Source organism: Vulpes lagopus, chromosome 12 (genome assembly GCF_018345385.1).
Source record: "Vulpes lagopus strain Blue_001 chromosome 12, ASM1834538v1, whole genome shotgun sequence".
NCBI lineage: Eukaryota > Metazoa > Chordata > Mammalia > Carnivora > Canidae > Vulpes > Vulpes lagopus.
In genome coordinates this window covers 14942824-14966393 of record NC_054835.1, presented here as the reverse complement: position 1 = coordinate 14966393, position 23570 = coordinate 14942824, and the positions used below count along the sequence as shown (strand labels likewise).

The 23570-nt window shown below is 56.4% G+C and overlaps 1 protein-coding gene across 1 annotated transcript; it reads right to left on the bottom strand.

Annotated features, from left to right (window-relative positions):
* Positions 1 to 1096: 1096 nt before the first annotated feature.
* MNT (MAX network transcriptional repressor) lies at positions 1097 to 22554 on the bottom strand. The gene is made up of 7 exons (XM_041725291.1): positions 18118 to 22554; positions 16246 to 16997; positions 10419 to 10992; positions 9788 to 9829; positions 9563 to 9674; positions 4561 to 4753; positions 1097 to 4418 (listed from the first exon to the last, which is right to left on the bottom strand). Exons 2-7 carry the CDS (start codon positions 16904 to 16906, stop codon positions 3664 to 3666), a joined length of 2337 nt encoding a protein of 778 aa, XP_041581225.1. The 5' UTR covers positions 16907 to 16997; positions 18118 to 22554; the 3' UTR covers positions 1097 to 3663.
* Positions 22555 to 23570: the final 1016 nt, after the last annotated feature.

Below are 23570 nucleotides of genomic sequence, written 5' to 3'. Positions count from 1 at the left end.
ATACTGGGTCCTCACTACCAGGGACAGAGTCTTCACCTTCTACCCAGTGCTAGACACCATGACACTAAATATGCACTCAGAAAATATCAATCCTAACCCTAGGCCTTCCCTCAAGTTAAGGGACTCAGCGCTTCCTGGAGCTACCAGCAGAGGGAGCCAGCATCTCAAAAGTGAAAGCAGAGGTGGGGGCACTGGGTCCAGCCTTTCTCGAGGCTGGTGCTTCTTCAGAAAGGGGACCCTGAGACATTGTGGCCACCATTTCCCCAAGGATAACCCATCCCAGGAAGAGAAGCGGAGTCTGTTCCTCTGGCTGGGCCTGGGAGTGGGGAAGGTGTGGTCAGGGCATTGGACGAGGCAGCCTGCCTGCTCTATGGCTCAGCCTTTCCTCACCTCCCCACTCCCTCCAGAGACAGCCTGCCAAAGGGCTGTTTTCCCCTGAACTGGGAGAGATGTAGTTATAAGGACAAGGGTCTTCGAGGCCCATCTTAGAACATGGTTCTTTGAGTCCTGACCTCCAACTACTTCCTTTTTTTCCCTTTCCCTTATGGACTCCCTAGAGACCTGCCCTGACTCACCACCTCCGAAGCACATCTCCTCTCAGGAAGCCTCTTACTCTTCTGTGCATAGATCCCCTCCACCTTTCCTACTGGAATTTCCTCAGGTTCAGGAGCTCCAGGTCTACAGCAGGCCCAGGCCAGCTAGCTGTGTGACCCTAACAAGTCACTCAGCCACCTCAAACCTGTTTTCTCACCTGCCACAACAGGGCTAGTTCTTGGTTTATTTACTCCACCATGCTGTTAGGAGATGAAACAAGATAGTGTTTGTAAAAATGGTTTGGGGAAGTGGAAAGTATTACAAAAGTCTAAGACGAGAACTGCAGTTCTCAGAGCTTGCTTGGGACTGAACATTGGCATTAGAGCCAGAAGGTCCCAAATCTTCTAAAATTGACCAGCACTGAGCTGCTTGAGGACCTGTGCCCCTCAAATGTCAACAGGGTCAGGCCCCTGAGGCTTCTTGCTGGAGGTCCTTCCCGAGAGGTCTGGGGGCCTCCTGTTGCAACACAGTGACCCAGATGCCATAGCCTGGCAGCTCCATCTCTGGTTTCAGTGCAGGTTTATTCAGTTTTATATTTTATTCCAGGCAAGTGCTTATTACATGGATAGTATTCATGTCTCAATACCTAAAGTCTTGGAGCATGAACAGCCACTAGAATACAGTTCAATAGTAAAAATACAATATGTACAAAATTAGGGTTTTTTGTAGGGTTTTTGTTTTTTTCCCACACAGCAGATGTATCCAAACACATAAAAATCTCTACAGTCTGGGGTCGCTACAGTTTATATTTCAGGAAACGGAGACACAGTGACCAGAGTCCTCACTGTAAACAAGGGCCACCTCTTTGGGGGATGGGGATGGGACCCTGGGATGGGGGAGAAGCTGTTCCTGGAGAGCCAGGGCTTTAGTAACCCTTAATTCCCCTCCAGGCACTCCCTGCCCTTCTTTGGCCCCCCAAGGAACCAACCTCCCCCTCTCCCCGAGGTAAAGGCTCCCAGCCAGTGAGCCACTCCTAACGTCAAAAAGTAAAACACGCATGAGAGGTAAGGTGTGTGTGTGTGTGTGTTTGTGTGTGCGCGTGCACGTATGCACACATGCGCGCGCAGCCCCCAGGCTGGAAGGGCTAGGGAGGGGAGGGGCAGGCGGTCCCACAGGGTGAGGACAGATGTGGTCCTGACAGCTCTCAGAAGGGAGATGCCCAAGGAAGGGCTGAGCGGTGGCTGCCCTCTAGGGCACACAGCATCACAGCGTTCACAAACAACAACAAAAACAACAGCAACAACACCCATCGTCACCAATCTGGACATAGTCATTCGGCACTAGATTCGAAGGCCCCCACTGCTAGGGGTGGGGAGGGGCAGGGGCAGTGAGCGGGCGGATGAGGTATCTGTGCAGGCCCGAGAGGCCACTGGTTGACACACTTTCAACTCTGAAATGGCCTCACAATGCAGGGAGGTGAGCAGAGCCTGAAAGGAAGGGCAGGTCCCCTGATGCTTCTCTGTTCCTGGGCACCAGGCCCAGCTGGCTCCCTCTGCTCTTGCAGTCCCAATCACTCAGGGAAGACTGTAAACTGGTTTCCCCAAGAACCAGGGTGGCAGGTGGTGGCTGCAGGGACAGGAGAACAGCAGGCTTGTGGGGTGGAAGTGCTATGCTGAGGTGGGTGTGAGGCTCCCTCTTGGAGGCCTCTGGGGTGACCATAGGCCTTCCCTTTCTCCACCCCAGGTAAGACCAATGAGAACAGTGCCCTGGGAGGTTTCCAGGACTAGGAAGGAACTGAAAGGGAGTTAAGTGTCCTGTCCCCTGCCCCCAGCCTGTCAAAGCAAACTTCACAACTATAGACACTGGCTTTCTCTCCCCACAAAGGTGACTGTGTGTGTGTGTGTGTCCAGGTGGCGAGCTGAGTGTGCATGTGTGTACAACTGAGCATGTGTCTGACACAAAGGCCACTTGTAATAAATACCCACATGAGAAGCCAAAGCAGTCAGCAGAGGCAGAGGTGGGGAAACCGGCACGCCCTGCACACAGGCCCCCTCACTCCTCCCCAGCCCAAGCTCAGTGCGGCCCTAAGTCCAACTAAGGGCCTTCCTCAGAGGGAGGTGGTGGCCCACTCAGAATAGCTCACTGCAGAAGCAGGTGTTCAGGGGGGAAGACAGAGATGACCCCAAGGACAGATGAGTTGGGGCAGAAGTAGCAGCCCTCCCTGCCCTGTAGGTTGCCAGGGCATCAGGAAAAGGGCTTGGGGATTTGCCCCAGCCCCTAGATTTTAACTTCCTGATGGCCTCAGCAGTGTGGCTTCAGGCTCCCAGGACCCAGACCAGATGCCAGTTCAGTTCTCTGAGCTTACAGGGGAGTGCACAGCACTGAGCAGAGGCCAGGGACCTGGGGCAGAGAATGGACAGCACCGCTCCCCTTTGCCTTTGGGAAACCAAGAGCCAGGTCCAGGGATGGGGACAGGTCCAGACCCAGGCCAGCAGTGGGGAAGGGCAGCATGGGGGCAGGACAGCCAAGCCCACCCCTCCCAGCAGAGTGGCCACTTCCTAGGATCTGTCACCTTTAGAGCAGAGCCTCCTGAGCACCCAGCTTTCTGGGCCAAGTTGCTTCGGTTCTGCCCCCTAACCACCTCCTCCGCCCCCCCCCCCCCCCCAAGGCCTGGGCAGAGAAGGCCACGGCTCAGGATAGAGGGCCCGGGCACTCAGCCGCCTCATCAGCTAGAGCAATATAGCAGCAGCAGCAGCACAGGAAGGCAGGCGGGGTAGGGAAGTGGGGAGAACACAACACCCACACGCACGGGAGGCAGGGGACAAGGTGGGGAGGTGGGAACATCACTGGAGCTGGCACCAGGCCAGACGAGGGGCACATTCACCAAAGCATCTCATCACTTAAGTCCTAGTGCAGTGGGGGTCACACCCTGCCCCACGCCCAGCTCCCTGGGGTGGCCCTCCCTCCCCTGGCTCAGAGTCTCTGCACCCCCTTCCCCTAGGAGGCCTGGGGGTGGGTGTGGGTGGGGCGGGCCTTGGCCTGGCTGGAATGTGTGGAGCTGGTGGGTGGGAGAGTGGGGGGTGGGTCCCCCTCCCTGCCCCCACTGGGGGCCTCTGAGTGGCCTCATCCTCAAGCCAGCTTGAGTGTGCTGACCGGGAAGGAGGGCATGGTGACCATGGTCACAGGGTTGAGCACTGTCTGGCCCACCAGCTGGGGGTGGTGTACCACCTGAGCCCCCACAGCTGGCTTTGCCATGACAGTCGCTGGGGGCCCCAGCCCAGCTGTGCCATTCACTTGCTGGTGTGAGAGGGTGTGGGCGATGTGGCTCACTGCCACAGGCTGGCTCACCGCCACGGGCTGTGGATACAGGGGCAGCTGGGAGCCAAGGTGGGCCACATGGTTGAGGGTGGCAGGGTGCACTGTGATGTGGCCAATGGGAGGTGTGGCAGGTGCCAGCTGCACAGCAGGGCTGGGGGCTGAGGGGGCAATGTGGGCGATGTGCTTGCCGCCCGGCCCCTGTAAAACGTGGTTCACAGTCTGGATGACTGAGGCATGGGTGGTGGCCGTGTGGGCGATGACCGTGGAGCCTCCTCCAGCTGCAGCCACCAGATGGGCTGGAGCAGGCACCAGCGTCTGGGTGGGGGCCGGTGGGGGAGGAGGGGCTGGCAGAGGTGTCTTCTGCTGTGGTGGTGGCTGCTGCCCAGGCAGGTGGACAGGAGACAGAGCCACAGGCTGGGAGTGGGGGTGTGGATGGGGAGGCAGAGGTGCAGGGGCGGTGCTGGGCGGTGGCTTCGGCAGCTCCGGGTGGGGGCGATGGCTCAGTTTAGGTGGGCCCAGGCCGGCCTGGTCCTCCTCCATATCCTCATCTATGTTGTCCTCACCCTCTGTGGAGAGACATGGGGACAGGGATGGGTCAGAAGAACTTGGGAAACAAGAGGCTGGAGTAGTAGTAAATGCCCCTGGGGCCTGGGGACATGGGGCTGGGGGACAAGGGCCTGCCCATAGGGAGGGGCAGGTAGGGCTCACCAGAGGCTGTAGAGGTGGAGGCCTGATCGTCCTCTGGCTGGCCAGTCTGTCGGAGCACACGGTCAATCTCCAGCACGTCCATCCACTGGCTCAGCTCGTGCTTGAGCTCTGCCAGCCGCTGCTGTGTGGCAATCTTCTCGCGTGCCAGCCGCTCCATCTCATGCTCATATTCCTTCTCCTTCCTCTTCAGAGACTGGAGAATAAGGCAAGGGCCCGAAGGACACCCTGAGCAGGAGCTAGAGGGCCCACAGTACTGCAAACCTGCAAACCTCTCCCCACAAGTGCCCCCCCCCTTCCAGGCTGCAGGTCACTCCACCCCCAGGGGGGCAGGTGGGAGGACTGCAGGCTCTCTAGCAGGCACCACTGACCGCACAGATGCAGGTTGGCCTCTCCCCCGCTCCCACCCGCATCCACTTTGTGCGGGAGAGCTTCCTGGCCTCTGGCCCCATCCACCCTCCTGGCAGCCTCTTCCGGCCATTCTGTGGAGGATAGGAGGGGTAACAGTCACAGCTAGGGTGCTGATCATGCCCCCGCCACCACTCATACCACGCTGTCTGGCACCATGCCACAGGCTACCCTCCTTGGAACTCATTCCCCAAAGAACTCCAAAGGATCTTGCCCTTCTTTCCACAGCATCATTCATTAGTCTCAACTTAAATGTCCCCAAGGATGGCCCTCAGACCCTGTGCTCTGTGGCACCCCCCACCCCTGTGTATCTCCTCCGGACCTGCCTCCATCTCATTCATACTGGGCAGCTGCTGGCTCTCCCCACTCTGCTCGGGCGGGACTGCTCCTGCCGCCACACCTACATGGGCTGCCTCTCCGAAGTGCCCAAGGCTGTCCAGATTCCCCAGGCTGCTGAATGATCCCCGGAGCCCTGGAATGTGTCCCTCCTTCCACACCTCTAGCTGGTTGCACTGATCAGTGAGAAATGGCTCAACAGCATCTCTGATCTGAGCACCACTGGACATTTTCCTCCTTCACCACAAGTTCCAGATGGTTCCGCCCCATAACACTGGGAACCCCCCCCCCCAACTCGGAACACCAGCAGGCAGCTCCCCTGGCCTTAGAGCCATCGCTGCCTCAATTGCTCCTGAGCTGCTAGCTTCCAAAGTTTGCCGGTCACGGCAGGTACAGGACCCAGTGACCCTTCATACACCAAATTATCCAGCTCGTCTTAAGTTTTCCTCCCTGAACCCTGTCTCATACACAGATCCTCCCTTCTCACCCCTCTACATCTCACCTGCTTGTACTCCCAGACCACACCTGAGCCCCCACACCTTCCCCATCCCACACCCTCACCAGTGAGTCCTCTTGCCCTGGAGCCCTTCCTGATATGGCTCCATATACTTGAGCATTTAATAAGACTGGCAGGATTTAAACAGACACTGGCTCATGTGACCCCCCCTAAAAACTTTATGTTCTGTTTTTCCACCTCAATCTGTCCCTGTCAAACATTGTAAAAGCAAGATATTCTATAATTAGCTTTTTTCCCCCTGACCCTACCAGTGCCAGAAGTATGCTTATCCCAGCCCCAGGGGAAGGATCTGTGAGGATGTTGATTCCCACTTCTATCCTGTCTCTCTCCTTTATCACAGCAGAATCAGTCACCCGTTAAGACTTGAGTTTCCACTGATTCTATTTACTACAAGCAGTTTTACACCAACCTTCCTGACTGTTCACTTGCCCTTCCAGGGTATGGCAGCGTCTTCCAACTTCACCCAGTAAACTCGGCCTGATTTCCCTACACTCCTCCTGTAGCCTCACACTCCTCGTATTTCTGACCTCACCAGAAAGAAATGCCTTAAACTATTAGTGCCCACAACATGTAACCCAGATATGACCATACTCTGTGCTGGCCTGAAACTTGGTACTTTACAATTCTGCCAGCAGTCCCAGGCCACACACAGCCTCCTCTATGTCCTGGCTTTGAGATTTAACTTGATTCTCTACATAGTTCTGCCAGAAAGATCCCTCCCTTACATACACACGTCTCACCAGGCTTCTCACCTGGCTCTACCCTGAGAGGCCAGTGCTGGACATGACATCAGATGAGGCCTATCAATGATGGGTGAGTCAGCTAGCTACCACTTCAGCCTGGCTGCAGGGGGCTGGAAGTGGCAGTCATAGCAGGAGACTAGATTTCTGGCGCTGAGGGAAACTCAGAGGCCAAGACCTCTTCTTCACTAGCCTAGTTCTCCAGAGGCCTAGAAGCCCCTGCAAAGTTTCCCCAGGGTCTAGCTCTTGTCCACATTGCTTCATTTTAAAACATTTCATAAGACTGCCTGGATGCATAGTTAGGTACCTGCCTACTCCTCTTTCTGGTTTTGTTCACTTCACCATGGGTTTCTTCAAATCCTTTAGCATCTTCAAGCCATTCTGAGCGGGCTGGGGGCTATAGCCTTCCCACCTCAGCACACACCCAAAGCCTTTGCTCTACACACCTAATGTGGTCTCTCTACTATTCCCTTTTGACTCCCATCTAGTGCTCTGCGGCCCCCATCTCTACATGGCAACCCTCATGACCACCTTTACTTTCCAAAACTGCATCCCCCTCCTTCCTTCTGGAGAGGAGTCGGCCTGTGCTAGGCCTTCTGCCATCTGCTGTGCCTAGGTCACCCTGAAACCTTCAGGTCTCAGCTCGAATGCCCCTTCCTCAACAATAACTTCCCTTGCTCCCCAGAAGAAATTCTGTGATCCCTGTCCCTATTACATCCTCATGGCACAGGCCTTAGTTTATAATCTGCCACCAAGGGCAGCCCGGGTGGCCCAGCAGTTTAGCGCCGCCTTCAGCCCAGGGTGTGATCCCAGAGACCTGGAATCGAGTCCCATGTCGGGCTCCCTGCATGGAGCCTGCTTCTCCCTCTGCCTGTGTCTCTGCCTCTCTCTCTCTCTCTGTGTCTCTCATGAATAAATAAATAAAATCTTTAAAAAAAATCTGCCACCAGGACTGAACCAGTAAAGATACAGACCATACTTTATTCTTTGTTCCCTGCTTTATCCTCAAAATCAGACACAGAACTGTCCAAAGTACCTAAATGAATAAACGAATGAGGTTGAGGATTTACAAAACCTTGTAAGTTTTCTGTTTCTGCTTCCACTGTCAGGACCAGTAGAAATAGATCTCTATGAACAGCCCTGGGTACACCTCACTGCCTACTCAGCCCAGGCCCATGTCTGTTGGTTCTACTGAGTCTCTGCTTAAAATTTATTTTCAAATCCAGAGATCATGCAAGCAAGGCTCTTCCCCCTAAATATGCGTCTAGAAAGTACAAGGTGCTTCCTACATCTCAATAATTGCCATTAAATTGGTATTTATAGAAGGCCAATCCTCCTAACATCCCTATGGTGAAGATACTATTTTTTCCTATTTAGCAAAATGGCAGCACAGAAAAAGCTGATATTCACAGAAAACGTCACTGCATTTGGACAAGAATTTGCTCGTAGGCCATAGGATTGTGAGCCACTGAAGAACCAGTAACATTCCCAAGCCCTAGTTCTGCAAAAACAAGCCAGAAGTAGGCCTCCTGGGGACCCTCCAAACCCCACCCCTCCGGCCCCTCCTCCTCGAGGCCCGGCGGCCGCAAGCGAGGCCCCGCCCCTCCCGGAGCACGCGCGCACCCACGCGGACCCGGCTCTGCAGCGTCACTGCCCGCCGGCCGCACCCCGCCGCTCGGCGCGCGGAAGCCCCGCCCCCAGCCCGGCCCCGCCAATCCGCGAGCCCGGCCCCGCCCCGCCCGGGTGCCGGGAAGCAGGCTGGAGCCACGCCAGCCACTCCCCCTCCGCAGGGCGGGCGGAAGGGCGCGCGCTCGCGGGAGGCGGGGAGGGAGCCGCCGGCTGGGCGCGGACTCCGGTTACCTCAGGGCTGTGACCCCGCAGTCCTGGCCGGGGGAGGGGCGAGGCCCCGCCTCGGGCTCCTAATGCGGTCGGACCCCTTGGGCCACCCCCTCCCCCGGGGACCAGGCGCGCGGCAGGAGCGCGCCGACCGGGAGACCCCGAGCCTTCCCCGCCCCCACCCCGCGCGGGCAGGGAGCGCGAAGTCCCTCCCACTGCCCAACGGCTCGGCTCCAACTCGCGTCTCCGCGGCAGCCAAGCGTGGCCGCCCGCCCCACCCCCACAGCCTCCTTCCCGGCACGCGGAAACCTCGGCCGGTTTCCAGGGAAACCGAAACACAGGGCCGTCATGGCAACAGTCTTATCTGGCGGGCGCCCCCCACCCCGTACTGCAGAGGGAAGCCAGTGCCCAAGGCGGGGGGTGGGAGGGAGGCAAAAGGCCAGGAGGGCCCCTTGAAAAGAGGCTTTTAAAAATCCAAGGAGGCGGAGAGCGTGATTTTCAAAGGTTCGGTGACCCCAGGGTTATTTGGTCACCCAGACCGCCACATCCCCCGGTCTCCAGGTGTAATCCCCAAACTGGAGTCGCGGCGCTTCGCGCTCACTGCATCCCAGTCCCTCGGGCTGGAGTGGGGGGCCTCGCCGGCGCGCCGCCTTCCGCCAGGAGCCACGCCCAGGGGACTCCCCACCCCACCGCGAGCGACACTCTCGGGCCGAGTCCGGCTCCCGCCCAGGCACCGCGGGCGGGGTGGAGGCGCCGGGGCCGCTCCCCGCCCTCCTCAGCCGCGGGGGAACCAGCGGCGTCAGGCAAGAGCGCGGGACCGGCCGCTCGGCCGCGGGGCTTGAACACCGAGCTGCGGGGGCGGCGCAGATGGCCCGGCTCCGCGGGGCGGCCGGAAGGGGGCTGGGGGGAGAGGGGGACGCCGCTGCCGCCCTCCCCCGCGCACGCGCACGCGCCCCCCGCCCCCTCGCGGGCGGGGAGCCCCGCTGACGTCAGCCGAGCCATGTGCTCCGCGCCCGCGTGGAGGCGGGCGGGGGAGCCGGAGGGGGAGGGAGGGGAGTGAGGGCGGGGCGGGCCGCGGCGAGGGGAAGAGGGCGGGCGGGAGCGGGGAGGAAGCCGGCGCCGCGGCCGCCGCCCGCCCTGCTCTCGGCGGAGCCTCCCTCCCCCATACCTGGATGTACCGCAGCGCCGTCCGCAGCACGCTCAGGTTCGACGTCTTCTTGTCGTCCACGTTGGGGATGTTGCGCTTCAGGGTCTCAAAGCATTCCTTCAGATGGGCCCTCCTGGGGAGAGGGGGAACGCTGGTTGGCCCGACACTGGGGGGCGGGGAGAAGAGGCCCCAGGGGTCTTGGGGGACCAAGGGTGGGGCCAGAGGCACACGCGCACGCACACACACCTGTTCTTCTCCAGTTTGTTGTGGACTTCTCTGGTTCCGATCCTGAAACCCAGACAGGAAGGAAGTTGAGGGAGGAGGGCCCAATTAGGTGGTCTTCTGCCCCCTGCTCCTACTCCCCGATTGCCACAGTTTGCTCCCCACATTCTGTACAAAGCAGCAGTGGGAGATGTTCAGCCTGTGTAGAGGCGCATACAGCCCCTGGACGGCACACGTATGCTCATAAATCACAATCCCTTTAACCCTCCATCTTGCCCTTGTCCACCTGTGAGGAATCGAGGGCCTCCTGGAGCTCACAGAAATAGCCAGTTGACCCCAGCCCTCACCAAGAGGTCCTCATTCCAATACTCTCGCCAAAGGCCTGGAAATGCCAACGGGCCTCATCCTTGAGCAGGTCAGAGAACACAGAAGCCTGACAACAGAGGGCAACAACCATTACCCACTCCTGGGTGGGGATGGGCACAGGCACAGACCTGTCCAAATACGATAAGATGCCTCTCAGGTGGGGAGGGAGGACATGGCTTTGAAGAACTAGCTTAGGAAGGGCTACAGGGCTACTTTCTTTTCCACATGGAGCCCAGAGTGTGGGCAGTTCTCCATCCCATCAGCCCGGATTCAGCCACACCTCACTCACCCCCCGGGCCTCTTCTTCTGTTCGCTGGATTTGACTTCTTCGGCTGGTGCCAACTTCAGGGTCCCAAGAGTGGATGGCGGTGGCTGCTGGGGAGCCAGCTGGGTCTGGACTCCAGGGTGAGGTGCTATGGTCAGGATGGATGTGGGGAGGGGCTGCAAAGGCTTGGGGCTGCCAGTGGGCGGAACGGTGGTCTTGGAGTCTGGCAGCAGGGGGGCAGGGTTGGGCACCTGTGGCCTGGTGGGCAGGGGAGCAGAGTCCTTAATGCTGAGTCCAGGGGTGCTAACCAGGGCTGGCTGGCGAGGCGCCAGGGGCAAAGGCTGGGCGGTAGGAGGCAGGGGTGGGGGCAGAGGTTGAGGAGAGTTGGTCACGACTGGAATAGGAATGACAGTCAATGGGGTGGGGGTGGCAAGTGGCGGTGGGGGTGCTGGTGGGGGTGCTGGGGGAGACAGAGGTAGGGGTGGCGCTTCAATGCGGGGTTCCTCCACAGGCAGGGCATGGGCCAGCCTGGCCAGGCTGCTGGCCTTCTTCTGCTCTTGCTCCCTCTCCCGCTCCAAGCGAAGCCGCTCCTGCTCCTCTACGCAGAGAGAACACAAGGGATTTCTCAGTGGGCCAGCAGTCCTGGGCCCCAACTTCTGAAGTCTTCCACCATAACACATCTTCTGACTCTGTCCCAATCAGTGCTCAGTGACATGCCTGCTCAGCCTGAGAGACACCCAGCCAGGCACTTGGGCTAAGGGCTGGGAGCACAGCAGTGAAGAATTTAAACACACCTGGTCTCTGCCTTTGGGGAGCTCAAGGCCTAGGGGGTGAGGGGAAGGACAAGTAACAGAGGATAAGGATCCAGGCTGGAGAGGAGAGGGGCTGTAGAAAAACAGAGCAGGAGGTTGGGGGCCTGGCAGCCTGAAGGTAGAGGGGTTAGACTGGGGCAGGGAGGTTCAGAAACAAGGCTGAGGGTACCTGCGGTGATAGATAAGCTGGGCAGAGGCCAGTCAGCAAAAGGCCTCACAGGCCATCATAGAAGAATGGACTAGGGACGGGGTGGCGGGCGAGCAGGGGGGGGGAGTTGTGTTGGACAGATCACGGCTTCTAGGGAAGGCCTTCAATAGTATTTACAAGTACCTTCCAGAGGGCAGGCAGCATCTTCATTTCAAGATGAAATAAATTAGCTCAGAGAGGCAATGATTTGTTGAGGATCACAGAGCAAGTCACAGGTAAAACTGAAACTAGACCCAGCCAGGAATTCTGACACCTGGCGGAGCCTATACCAGCTGTGTCAGCACCTGCTCACTAGGTGTCTGTCCACACACACACACACACACACACACACAGGCACGTGCCGCTGGGTCCCCACAAGAGTGCACGCCACAGGCAGGGCAGGGACATCACCTTCAGTTCACACATGAGGAAATGAGGCCCAGGACTCCCAAGGTCTGGTTTCCTTAGGGACCACACAAAACACATTTGGTCCTTCTCTGACCTTTGTGGTGCTAGAACTTGTTGCTCCCAAATGCCCCCGTGTCCCCACCAGCAGCAGCACAACCAGAAAGGTAAGAGGCAGGCAGAAAGAAAAGAAAGGCAGCCTTGCACCTGTCAGTTCAGCATCTCTGCTGAAAGCCCTGCTGCAAAGCAAGGCCTGCTCAGGACCTCCCTGAGCACACGGAAAGGGGGAGGGCCCTTCCTGAGCCAGAAGCACCTCTCCACCTCCACCCTGCCCTGCACTCTCCAGGTCCCACAGTTCTGGTTCCCTGGCTCCAGGGCTAGGGGCCCTGGGGGAGCAGCTGGAACCCCCAGGCCTGGGAGCAGGCTGGTCAACCAGCCCTCCTGCCTGTCAGGGATTGGCCACACCGCTGCTAACTGATCTGACGCTGCCAGCTGCTAACTGAACGGACAGGTAGTTGGCAGACACGCCTCAAACATACCACCCCACAAGGGGTGGGGCTGGAGGACCAGGTAGGCTCAGAGCCCCCTACGGAGGAGGGCATCAACCCCCCAACCCCCCACTCATCTCTGGGGCTCAGCCCTTAGGCCCACCAACCACTGGAGTGTGAGCCAGGACTGCTCCAAGCCCTTCCCTCCCGCAGGGGAGAAGAGGCAAAGGAGGAAGTAGAGAAATGTGAGAGGGGAAGCACTCAGCGGTTTCCCAGCAGCCCTGGCCTCTTCCGTAGCTCCCCAGCCCTTCAGGAAGGGGGGCTGCCAGGCCTGCTCCAAGGAAAGGCCTTCTCTCCTGGGCCTTTCTGTGGCCCCTGCACTGGCTTAGGTTACAGGCCCAGAGAAAAACCAGCTCTCTGCCCTCCAGCTTCCCAGAGAGCACACTAGCCAAGAAGTCTGCAGAGTTCCTCCCACCAGCTTCCCAGTCCATCCCCCACATTGCTCCCTATCCCACCCCTCCACCCCATCCCCAAGCAGCTCAGGGCCCACCTTCATGCTTCTGAGCTAGGACCCAAACTTTCACTGGCTTTGGGACCAGTGTTCCACTCTCCCATTAGCAGTGGGACTGAGAAGGCCCCAAGCCCCAAGGACAGGTGTCCTGGGAACCCAAACTGAGAGAAAACCTCATAGTCCCCATATGTTAAAGCAACTGTACAGCTCACCTAGGAGATGGAAACCTCCTTCTCACCTACCCTCTCTCTTCCAGAGTCAGGCAGGTACACCTCACAGGTGCCAGGAAGGAGCCAGGTGAATGGCCAAACTCTATCACACCTGGATCGGCATGAAAAATCTTGACTGATGGTGAAGAGGGGGTGTCCCAGGCCAGATCCAGCCCACCAAAGCTTTCTGTCTCCTCCCCACCCAGCAGTGACCCTCTTCCAGTGCCCTGGGTAGGGGGAAACAAAGTCGGGGGGGGGGGCACGAACTGGCAGTCACTCAGGGGATGCCCTCAGGAACAACAGATTGAGGCTCTGTAAAAGTTGCTCTGCTGCACCCATGGGTGCACTCCCTCTCCCACTCCCAAACACACACACACACATGCTCTGACACCTTCCCTGGGCTTCCCAGAGGCTGGCCCCGGAGAATTTAGCATGACCGTCAGGTGATTCAGGAGCCACAGGAGTCTACACTGGGTAGCCCCCAGTGTTCAGGAGGAACTCTCCCCTTCTTCACGCTAACAGGAGACCTGGTGCATAAGGCAAGCCCCAGGATGTGACTAGGTCGGGTAGAAGAGGATCCTGTTTGGGCCATCTTCTGACTGCTGGAAATGAGCGGGCCTCCTCCTGACCACCTCTGCCCTCTCACATGCACATGTGCACACACATCCCCAGGTTCAGCAGTCCGGCTCCCTCTGGTTGGGAAACCCACCCTGGACACTGAAAGGGCAGTGTGGACAAGAGGATCCCCATTCAGAGCTGCTCATTAGGTACATACCCAGGCAAGCAGTTCTGGTCAGCAGGTCCACACACTACCCCTTCTCTCCCATTGTCCCCACCCCAAGTCAGAGGATAGAACTTCAAGGAGGGGGAGAAAAAATGAATCTGTACCTGAGCTTTTGGGGTGAATCTGGCTTTGCATCATCCAGCCCCTAAGACCTTCCTGCTCCACCACGAAGGAGCTGTGACTGGTCAAACTGGACCTCTACTCAGCTCCCTGCCCCGGCTTCTCACCACCTGCATGGGAGGGGCAGGGCTCTGCTACTTCTTAGGAGAGAACCATTCCCAGGCTCCTTCACACACCGACCCTGTCCTTCTAACTGCCAGCTCTGGATTTAATATTCTGGAAAGGGTGGGAGAGATGACAGCGGGGAGGAAGGGACAGGAGGGGGTGTCTTCTCCCCTTCCTCATAAGGCCAAGCAGCCTGAGGGTACAGTGAAGGTGAAGTGAGTGCTCCCTTGGGGCAACAGCAGGGTCAACCCTATTCACCTCTAGCACAGTGCCTGATACACAGCAAGGACACAATAGATGCTCCTGAATTGCACTGTGTTGACGGTAGCAGGAAGAGACTCAAGTCTCTCCAATTCTGGTTGCACGCACCCCATCCCCCGCTCTGTCGCTGCAAGCAGGACATTCTCCGTCACCACCAGCACTGTCCAGGGCCTGACCCTGCTCAGGACCCCAAAGACAAGGGGGTTGGGGCACGCAGGCTGATGTCCCGGCCAGCAATTCCACAAAACCCAAGCACCTCAAGCTTACGTATCTCGAGTGACTCCTGACCTTGAGAGGCCGGTCGACCGACTAGGCCGGGCGGACCCGCCGCTCCCCCGCCCCTGGCCCGCCGCCGCTCCCCTCACCCCACCCCCTCCGCCGCCGAGGCCGCGGCAAAAGCTGCAGGGCGCGCGCGCACACAACACACACTACTACCTCCTGCATGACTCATCACTGAAGCAACAATAGGCAGAAAGAAAGGAAAGGAGGGCGAAGCACCCTCTTCAACACAACCAACCCGGCAAAAGGGCTGGGGAGGGGAGGCTGCAGGGGACATGAGTCCCCAGATACTGCACACACACACCGACCCAGGGCCGAGGCCCTCGCAATGGTCCGGGAAACGGAGGTCTTTCACTCCAGCCCCTATTCCTGCAGCACCCTGAAGCTGGGGACCACCGACAGGGCGGGTGGGCATCTGAAATCGTTTCCTGTCGAGGGAACGCCGAAGTTTGCCCCTTCTCAGCCTGGCTCATCCCACAATGTGGGGAGGCGTACTGCCGGGAGGTCCTGGTGAGAACGTCCCCCCGCCCCCAACGTCAGGGGGAATATGTGAGCTCTAAATGCCCTGCCGCCCTGCTATTCCGAGGGTTTCCCTCGCCCCACGATCAAACACTGGAGGTCGGGGCGAGAACCGACAGGTGAACGCGGCGGCTCCTCCTCCAGCGCACAGGCTCTCCCAGGAGGAGCCCGGCGGCCGCAGCCAGGGCCCAACCCCGCGCCAGGCCACTCGCCAGCCCCGCCCCGGCCCCGCCCCCGGCCGAGCCGCTCCGTCCCCAGCGGGAGTGTCCCCCGTGCACGTGGTCGGAGGCGGGGCCCGTCCACGTCACCACCCGGTGTAACCAACGGGCTTGGAACGCAGGCACACGCAACATTCCAGCCGAGAGCGGGTTTGGAACGCGCAGACACGCCACATTCCACACCGGCTAAAGTGGGGCGCCGCGAGGGGGGCCCGGGGGCTGCCCCCAGCGACCTGCAGGCCGCTTCGCAGACACCCAATCAGCCAAGCTCTCCCCCAAAGTCCTGAAGCGTGACCCAGCCCAGCTCTGGGAGGCGGGGTCAGGCGGGGCTGGCCAGGATCATAAGACACGCGATGTCATTTCATTCTGCAAAGGCCGCCTCCGCCCCAAGCGGCGCGTAGCCCGGCCGGGAGCGCCCCCCGCACCCTCCCCACGGGGCCAGGGAAGCCGGGGAGCTGCTCGGCGTAGAGTAATTCCCACCCCCACTCCGTTACACACACGCCCACTCGTGTGCACTGTACACTCGCCCGTGGACACGTCCGTTCACGGCTCTCCTCGAGGCTCGCATCACACATCCCCGTGCACACACGCACGCACAGGCGGGTCTGCCACCCCCACGCAGCACCATCCCGCACCCCACCCCCACCGGCTCACACGTCGTTGCTGCGGAGGGCGCCGCTGGCCCCCGCGGACGGAGCCCCCGCGAAGGGTACACTCGGGTGGCAGGCAGCTCCCACAGGAGCCGGTCCCTCACGGCATATTAACGAACCCATTAATTACTGTTCCTGCCCCCAGCACCCCTCCCCGGGCGGCGGCTCCTGCGCGGACAGTGCGCAGCCTGGCTTCGGGGCCGCCGGGGTAGGGGTGCTGCCCGCGGTGTCGCACGGGCTCCGAGGCTAGGGTCGCGCGTCTCCCCGTCCCCGGTGCCCCAGGGGCCCAGCCCGGCCGCTCACCACGTGCTCTCTGTTGTTGCTGCGCTTGCCATTCCAGGAAGCGGGCCGCCTCCAGGAGCGTCTCTATGCTCATCGCGCCGAGAGCCGCCGGGGGCGCGCCGGGGCCGAGACTGCGGCCCGCGAGCCGGGCACAGGTCAGGCTGGCGGGCAGGCAGGAGGGCGGGATCACCTCCGGGGGGCGACAGGGCTGGGCGGCGCAGCGCACTCCGCAGGGAAGAACGGGAGAGCGCGGAGAGAAAAAATTAATGTTTTCCAAAATATTTGCAAAATAGAATTTGCAAATTAAAAAAATTTTGATGCAAAAAAACAAAAGGCGGCACTGCCTCCCTCCTTCCCCTCCTTCTCTTATTCCCCTCTGATGCCTCCCGCCCCGCGGCCCCCGGGAGTCCCGCCGACAAGAAAAGGCTTTGCAACAAGATGGCGAGGAGGCACCGACACACACAACAAGGGAAGGAGCCGCGCTGCCCCCGGCCGCCGCCCCCGCTACTACACCGGGGCCGCAGCCAAAGCCCGGACCGGAGCCCCCGCCCGCAGGGCCGCGGCGTCTCAGGAAGGGAGGGGCGGGGTCCCGAGCGGGACGGCCCCGCCCACCACAGACCGCGCGCGCACACGTGGCCCGGGTGGGGGCGGGAGGACACCCAGCCCTGCTCGCGCCCCGCATTTCCGCTTTCTCGTCTCGCCCCGCCCCGATGGCCAGCCACGAGTTGAGCAAGGGCTGCGTGTTGCGGTCATTCACAACGAGATGTGTCCTGCTAGAGGAAAAGAAGGATGGAAAATTTAAGACTTAAGTTAGCTCAAATAAGGATATTGTAGGTCAGGGAAACCTTAGGATGGTAGAGACTAGCCTGACCCCTGGGTCTCCGCTCCTTACCCACACGTGACCTAATTCCTGCAACCGCCCGGCTGTCGCAATTCCCCCGGGATCCGCCCGTGGGCGGAGCTGACGGCGGGAGGCTGCCAGAGACCAGCGGAGGGAGCGGAGTTGTGATCCGGTTCCACGTCTTGTCTCCGTTCCTCCCCCCGCAGTGCGTTCGCATCCTATTAGGCGACGTCACCGGGCCGCGGGCCAATGGGCGGGCAGGACAACACGGCATGGAGCAGCTCCACATGGACACCCCGCGCCGCCAGCCTTCTGTTTAAAGGGCCAGTGTCTAACACGGTCACATTCGTGGGTGCGGATGGTGGGTCCACTAAGAAGGGAGGGTGGGATGCCGAGGGAAATTCTGCCGTCGTGCCCTAGCCTACCCTTTACTTATCGCCACTCTCCTTTCAAACCCAAGCTTCTCCTTTCTTCCCCTAAATTCTTGTCTTTTGTCCACGCATGTCTAATGTGGATGGCCCACAGGCCCCCGCCTTGCTCTGGGGCCGAGGCGGGGGTAGTTACGGCCAGGCATACGCAGCCCAGACCAAGGGGGCGGGGCCCGTATCGGGAACAACAACGTGGAGGGCGGAAGCCTGGCCCTACCAGCGGCGGGGCAACCGAGGCCTCGGGCGGGGCGGGGCGCGGGCTCCGGCGCCCGGCCTGGCCTCCCCCGCGCTCGCTGACAGGGCGGGACCCCGGGCTGGCGCTCGCTGCCGTCGCTTCTAACGCTAGTGTCTGGGGGCGCCTCCGAGTGCACCCAGAAAGTTACACCCTGAAAGCTTACGCAAATCCTCTCATTTTGCAGATAAGGAAACTGAGGCCCAGAGACCAGAGAGGACGTGTCTAAAGTCACTCAGTATTCCACTTGCTGCATTCCCCAGAGGGAGGAGTATTTATCTGATCCAATGGACGACTCTTTTGAAGGCAGTTCTGGAGCAGGGCAACCAATTCGGAAAAAAATCATGGAGGAGTATCAAACTGCCTGCATAAGGCAGAGTTTGCCTACTTACCATGTTGTAGTCGGTTTCTCAAAATCTTCACCTCAAATCCTGCTGTTCTGCTTGTTAGGTGCAGGCCACACAAGCCCCACTGGTGCAGTTGGCGGTGACACAAAGGCCCCCTGAAGGCACTCTGGTAGTACTGGATGCACGCAGTCCTAGGGCCCCTTGGTCCTAGCCTCAGATTCCTTTCTCACATTCTGCTACCAGTTCAGAGTGCGACCGTGCCAGTTGGGTTCAGGGTCCTGCAACTTGGGCTTCACCATCATACAAAGCTACAAAGCAAGACTTTTTGAGGACGGCTGAGTGGCAGACCATCCTGCCAGTACATCTCATCACAGCCCATTCCATCCCCACTGTGCCCTTAGAGAGGTATGTTCCTATTTTGGAGTTTAAGCTAGAAGCACAGAAAGCCGGTACAAACGCAGCCTGCTGGCTTTGCTCCTTTCCTTTGAGGGCATAATGCATACTAAGGAAAGAGAATCTGCACAGATCTTGGAAATCAGGAACCTAGTGAACAGAAGGAAGGGGGTGGTTTGCCAGCGGCAGTCTACAGAGGGCTCTGATCTTTGCACAGTTAATGCCCCAGAGTCTGTAGCTGAGCAGAGAGGCAATTGCTCACGTCCAGGTGCCACTAGCTTTGCTTATGATGGAGCTGTAAAGGAAGGTGTGGGAACAACATAGCCCAGGTGCCCTTTCCCTGGGACAGAGAGATCTGTGCTGGTCATTTTAGATATCTGCCGCCTGCTACTAGTGTGGCTGGGCCTGGCCCTCTGCACAACCAAAGAACAGGACAGTTTAAAGGCAATACCAGATGTGCGTATTGGGGTGGGGTTCTAACCAGGGTATGTAATATACATAATAGCCACCTGAAATCATGTTGTTGACCATATTTTCATTGTTTGGGATCAGCACTGTGTACTCTGTCATGGCCCAAGATTCTCAGAGAACTCCATCCAGCTGTACCTTCTGCCTTCCTCAAGTGCTCATAGCACTCACATAGTCCTGAAGTCTCTTGTAGAAGCTGAAGTCCAATTTTTGACTCTTCTTGTCAGATGCCAGCTCTATTCCATTAAAAAGGCACTCCTCTGAAAGGGAGCATTCTAAAGACACTTTTTATTTCGGGAGTGGGTAAGCAAGAGATAAAAGTGGGGCGAACAGAGTCAAATGGCAGCCTCTCCCTTGCCCCCAATACCCCATCTGCTCCAGAGCTTAGTGGAGATGCTTGCTATTTAAAACAAACAGCCTTACTGGCTTCACATGATCATCTGTTTATTTGGGTCATGTGGGGACAGCAGCCAGGGGATGTTAGGCAAAAGTAAGGGTTTAGAAAATAAGCTTTTTTTTTCTGAGCCTGTTGTTGCCTACAGGAGCCTAAAAATGGCTGAACAGAATTTACCAGTCCGGGTTTCCCCAACTGGGGAATGGGCAGTTGGGAGACTTAACAGTGGGGGTGTAAACGGAGAGAGCAATGAATAGAGAGCCATTTAACATTTTAGCCCCAGCTTCTTGTTCCAAAGGGATGGAACTAGGGTAGAAGCTGGCAACTGTATTCATTCAAAGGAAAGCGAAAAGAAGTCTTCTGATGTTTCAGTAGAAAGGTGAGCACTTTGTGGGAATGATCCAAAGCCCGGCCATCTCCAAAAAGTTATACCTGAAGTTCTATTTTATGCTTCTAGGTGCTTAGGACCTTTGGAGCGGGAAGACACCTGGGCCACTCATCATTGTGTACTTGCTCATTAAAGGATTTCTATTTCACTCTTCCTCCTCAAGTCTTGTGCATCCAACTGCCCAGTTCAAATCCCTCCATTTTTTAATATGCAAAGCTAGAGATATTCCCTTAATGAGACTGTCTTCCACCCCACCCCACCCACAATGCATGACATCTATAAATATGCAACTCCAAGAGCTATGAAAATCAGTTTCCTGACCCCTAAGATGCATACATAACGAAATGGCAAAAAGGGAGTAAAGCCAAAGTCAGAAGATATCCTACCTGTCAAGACCAACTTCTCAAATTCTACAAGTGTTTTTTTTTTTTTTTAAGATTTATTTATTTATTTATTCATGATAGACATAGGAGAGAGAGGCAGAGACACAGGCAGAGAGAGAAGCAGGCTCCATGCCGGGAGCCCAATGGGACTCAAACCCGGGTCTCCAGGATTGCGCCCTGGGCCAAAGGCAGGCGCCAAACTGCTGAGCCACCCAGGGATCCCCTCTACAAGTGGTTTTAAGGAGCTTTTCATTTATCATAATTAAGACAGGACCAAAGAGAGAAAGTCAGCCAGGATGAAGAAAAAACAGAAGACTAGTAGTACACCCAGGGTCACAGCACAATTCATTTAACAAATATTTATTGTATGCCTAACATCTGCCAGGCACTGAGCTAGGTATCCCTGTAGCCAAAGCCAGGTGACCTTTGGTAAGCCAGGATGGGGTAAAAGGTCACAAAGCAAAACTCAACTCTACAGTAATACCTAGTAAAGGCTAGCTTTCCTCTCTACCACCGCCATGCTGGACACAGCGTAAGACGTCATATGACCACACAAAGACCCTACAAGCATGCTGATGTACTCATTTAGGTTAGGTTAGCAGATAATCATACTTTTCGAAGGATAAGAAGAAATTAAGTAGACTGAACCTGGTTCCTGACAAGCCCAGTATGAATGGTGAGTGGGATTTTGAACTGATTTGATGAAAGTGTATCCCGTATGGTATTCAATCAGTCATCTGTGAAGTGGGCTCCTAAGAGCCAGAAGTTTCCAGAGTCCTCACCTACCTTCCTCCACTCCCACCTACAAAATAGGTACAATCAAGTCATGTGCTTTCCCCTCTTCCTAGCCTCATATGATCTCAGAGCTGGAAGAGTCGAGATTATCTAGTCTAACCTCCCAAGAGAAGGTGTCTTACCCAAGGTTACAAAGCTGCTTAGTGTCAGCTGGGATGAAAATAGGCCTGGTTCTCCCTTGACTGCTTTGGATAGCCAAGCCTGGGGAAGTGGGTCCAGAGTCCTTGAAAACCTCACAGAAATGGGTGATGATAGGGAGATAACTTCTCCCCTTCTGGCTAAAGACAGGAATAATCATTAACTTTGTTGTGGTGCCCAATAAACAAGCTTAGCAGATGAGTGAGAAGGCAAGAAAAGAGAATCAGACTTAGGATCCAGAGGCTCAGACCTCAGCAACTTAGGCTGTGGAGGAATTAAGAGCTTATAACTGGGCCTGGGTGGATAGCCACTCCTCACTGGTGCCTATGTCTGGCCTGAAAAGGTAACTGGGAGAAAGGGACAGATTTTTATCCAGGCAACCGCCCTGGGTGTGGACACTGAGTAATAAGGAAAGAAATGCAGTTCAGAAGCAAAAAGGGAGGAGCCATGCACTTTGAGCTTTTCTGAGAAACCAAAGAGGCTAGCCAAACACTGCAGCTAGAGATGGGGGCTATAGGGGGCTTGGTAGGAATAAGCTGATAAAAGTGGAAGGGCATGAGGGAAAGGATAAGAATTTTAGCTATTCCTCTAATTAAAAAAAAAAAAAAAAAAAAAGACCTGGCTTTATGAGGGAAAATGAATTCAGGTCAGTGGGAATGAGACTGTGTAAGGTTGTGAGGAGAGCAAGGTGTAGTCTTGTAAGTCAAGAGCCAACTGGGTCAAGTGGTGGTGGTGGTGGGGTGCCCATGACAGAGGAGGAGCCCAGGGCAGAGGGGCTGGACTATAATACCCCATGGAAAGGACTGACATCGACTGTCCCAGCAATCCAAGTTCACACCCAAAGGTAGGCTGCACAATCAAGTCGTTACAACCCAAGAGATCAGCTACCTGTGCTTGTAACTGACACCCTCTCGGAACAGTATGTAAGGCTCTGAGCGGTGGCCCGTCACTGGCTGGACTGCCCAGATCCAGAGCTCAGCTCCACCCCGACAATTGGACTTCTTTCTAAAGCCCCAGGGCCCACTGGAGAAGTCTCTACTGACAGTGCTGGGGACACTGGATCCAGGATACTCCAGGAGCCACATACCAGCCTGTATCTCTCCTCCCACTTCCAGGCTGGGGGCTCATATAGTTCATGACCCACCACCAACCCACCCCCAGCCCAGGGGAGTACCTCTCCCAATACAGACACCTCAGATGGCAGTTCTAGAGGTTACCAATCATCTCTCTTAAGAGTTACTCTGTGATGACTGGGAACCATTCGTTAAACACAGGTTCTTCAATGTCACATCATATACCAACATAAATTCAAATGTCAAATGTTACACGAAAAAAATATTGCCAAAAAGAGCCATAATAAAATACAAGGAAACATTTTTTCCACTCTAACCAAGGGTGGTGAAGGAGATTTCTACCCATGAAGACAAAGAAAGAAAATATAAAGGCAGATAGGGTGCCTACATGGCTCAGTCAGTTTAGTGTCCAACTCAGGTCATGATTTCAGGGTCTTGAGATCGAGCCCCAAATCAGGCTCCATGATGGGCAGGTAGCCTGCTTGGGATTCTCCCTCCTTCTTCTGCCCACCCATCCCTCCCTGGTGCACACGCACACTCTCAAAAAAAAAAAAAAAAGAATACAAAGGCAGAACATGACAGATTTGATTACATAAACCCTCTACAAGCTCTAACTGTAAAAACAAAACAAAATCACCATAAATAAAAGGAAAAGGCAAATGACAAAATGGAGGGAAATATTAGCAAATGGACCCTTGCAGTTCAAAAACAAAAAGAACACTTGTATAGAAAAATGAACACAGAACATAATTCAAATATTATAAAATATATGAAATAACATGCAACATAAATATGTATAAATATATGAAAATGCCTGACCTTGCCGATACCATAATTAAATTAAGACAATGGAAATATTCTTCTCTATCAATTGATAAAGGACTTTTAACAAGATTTTATTTCTAAGTAATCTGTACACCCAACATGGGGCTCCAACCTACAACCCTGAGATCAAGGGTTGCAAGCTCTACCGGCTGGCCAGGCACCCCACCCCAATAATGGATTTTTTTTTTTTTAAATTAGACTTGGGGTATCCAGGTGGCTCAGTCGGTTGAGCATCCGACTCTTGATTTTTGGCTCAGGTCATGATCTAAGGTCTTGAAATCAGGCTCCACCTCTGTCCTCGCTCTGCACAGTTTGCTAGAGATTCTCTCCCTCTCCTTCTGCCTCCCCTCCCCCCACCCCATTTGCACATGCTCTCACTAAAATAGCTTAAAAACAACAACACTAAAAATTAGCCTTGTAGTGGCTAACAAAGGAGCAGAGAAACTGGCACTTACAGAAATGTAAACTAGCACAACCTTTTTAGTGACCATATTGGCAATATACACAAATAACGTTTTTTTTTTTTTAAAGATTTAAAAAATTTGTTTCAGAGAGAGAAAACGGTGAGAGAGAGAGCACAATGGGCCAAGGGAGAAGAGACTCCCTGCTGAGCAGGGAGCCAGATGTGGGGCTTGATCCCA

What these genes read in the sequence shown, in the direction of transcription:
- MNT (XM_041725291.1), bottom strand. Translation starts at nt 16,906, where the DNA reads ATGCGGGGCGCGAGCAGGGCTGGGTGTCCTCCCGCCCCCACCCGGGCC. An exon ending in CAGAAGAAGAGGCCCGGGGG is followed by an intron (nt 9,830 to 10,418) that starts GTGAGTGAGGTG and finishes TCTGGGTTTCAG; the next exon opens with GATCGGAACCAGAGAAGTCC. An exon ending in AACAAACTGGAGAAGAACAG is followed by an intron (nt 9,675 to 9,787) that starts GTGTGTGTGCGT and finishes CCCTCTCCCCAG; the next exon opens with GAGGGCCCATCTGAAGGAAT.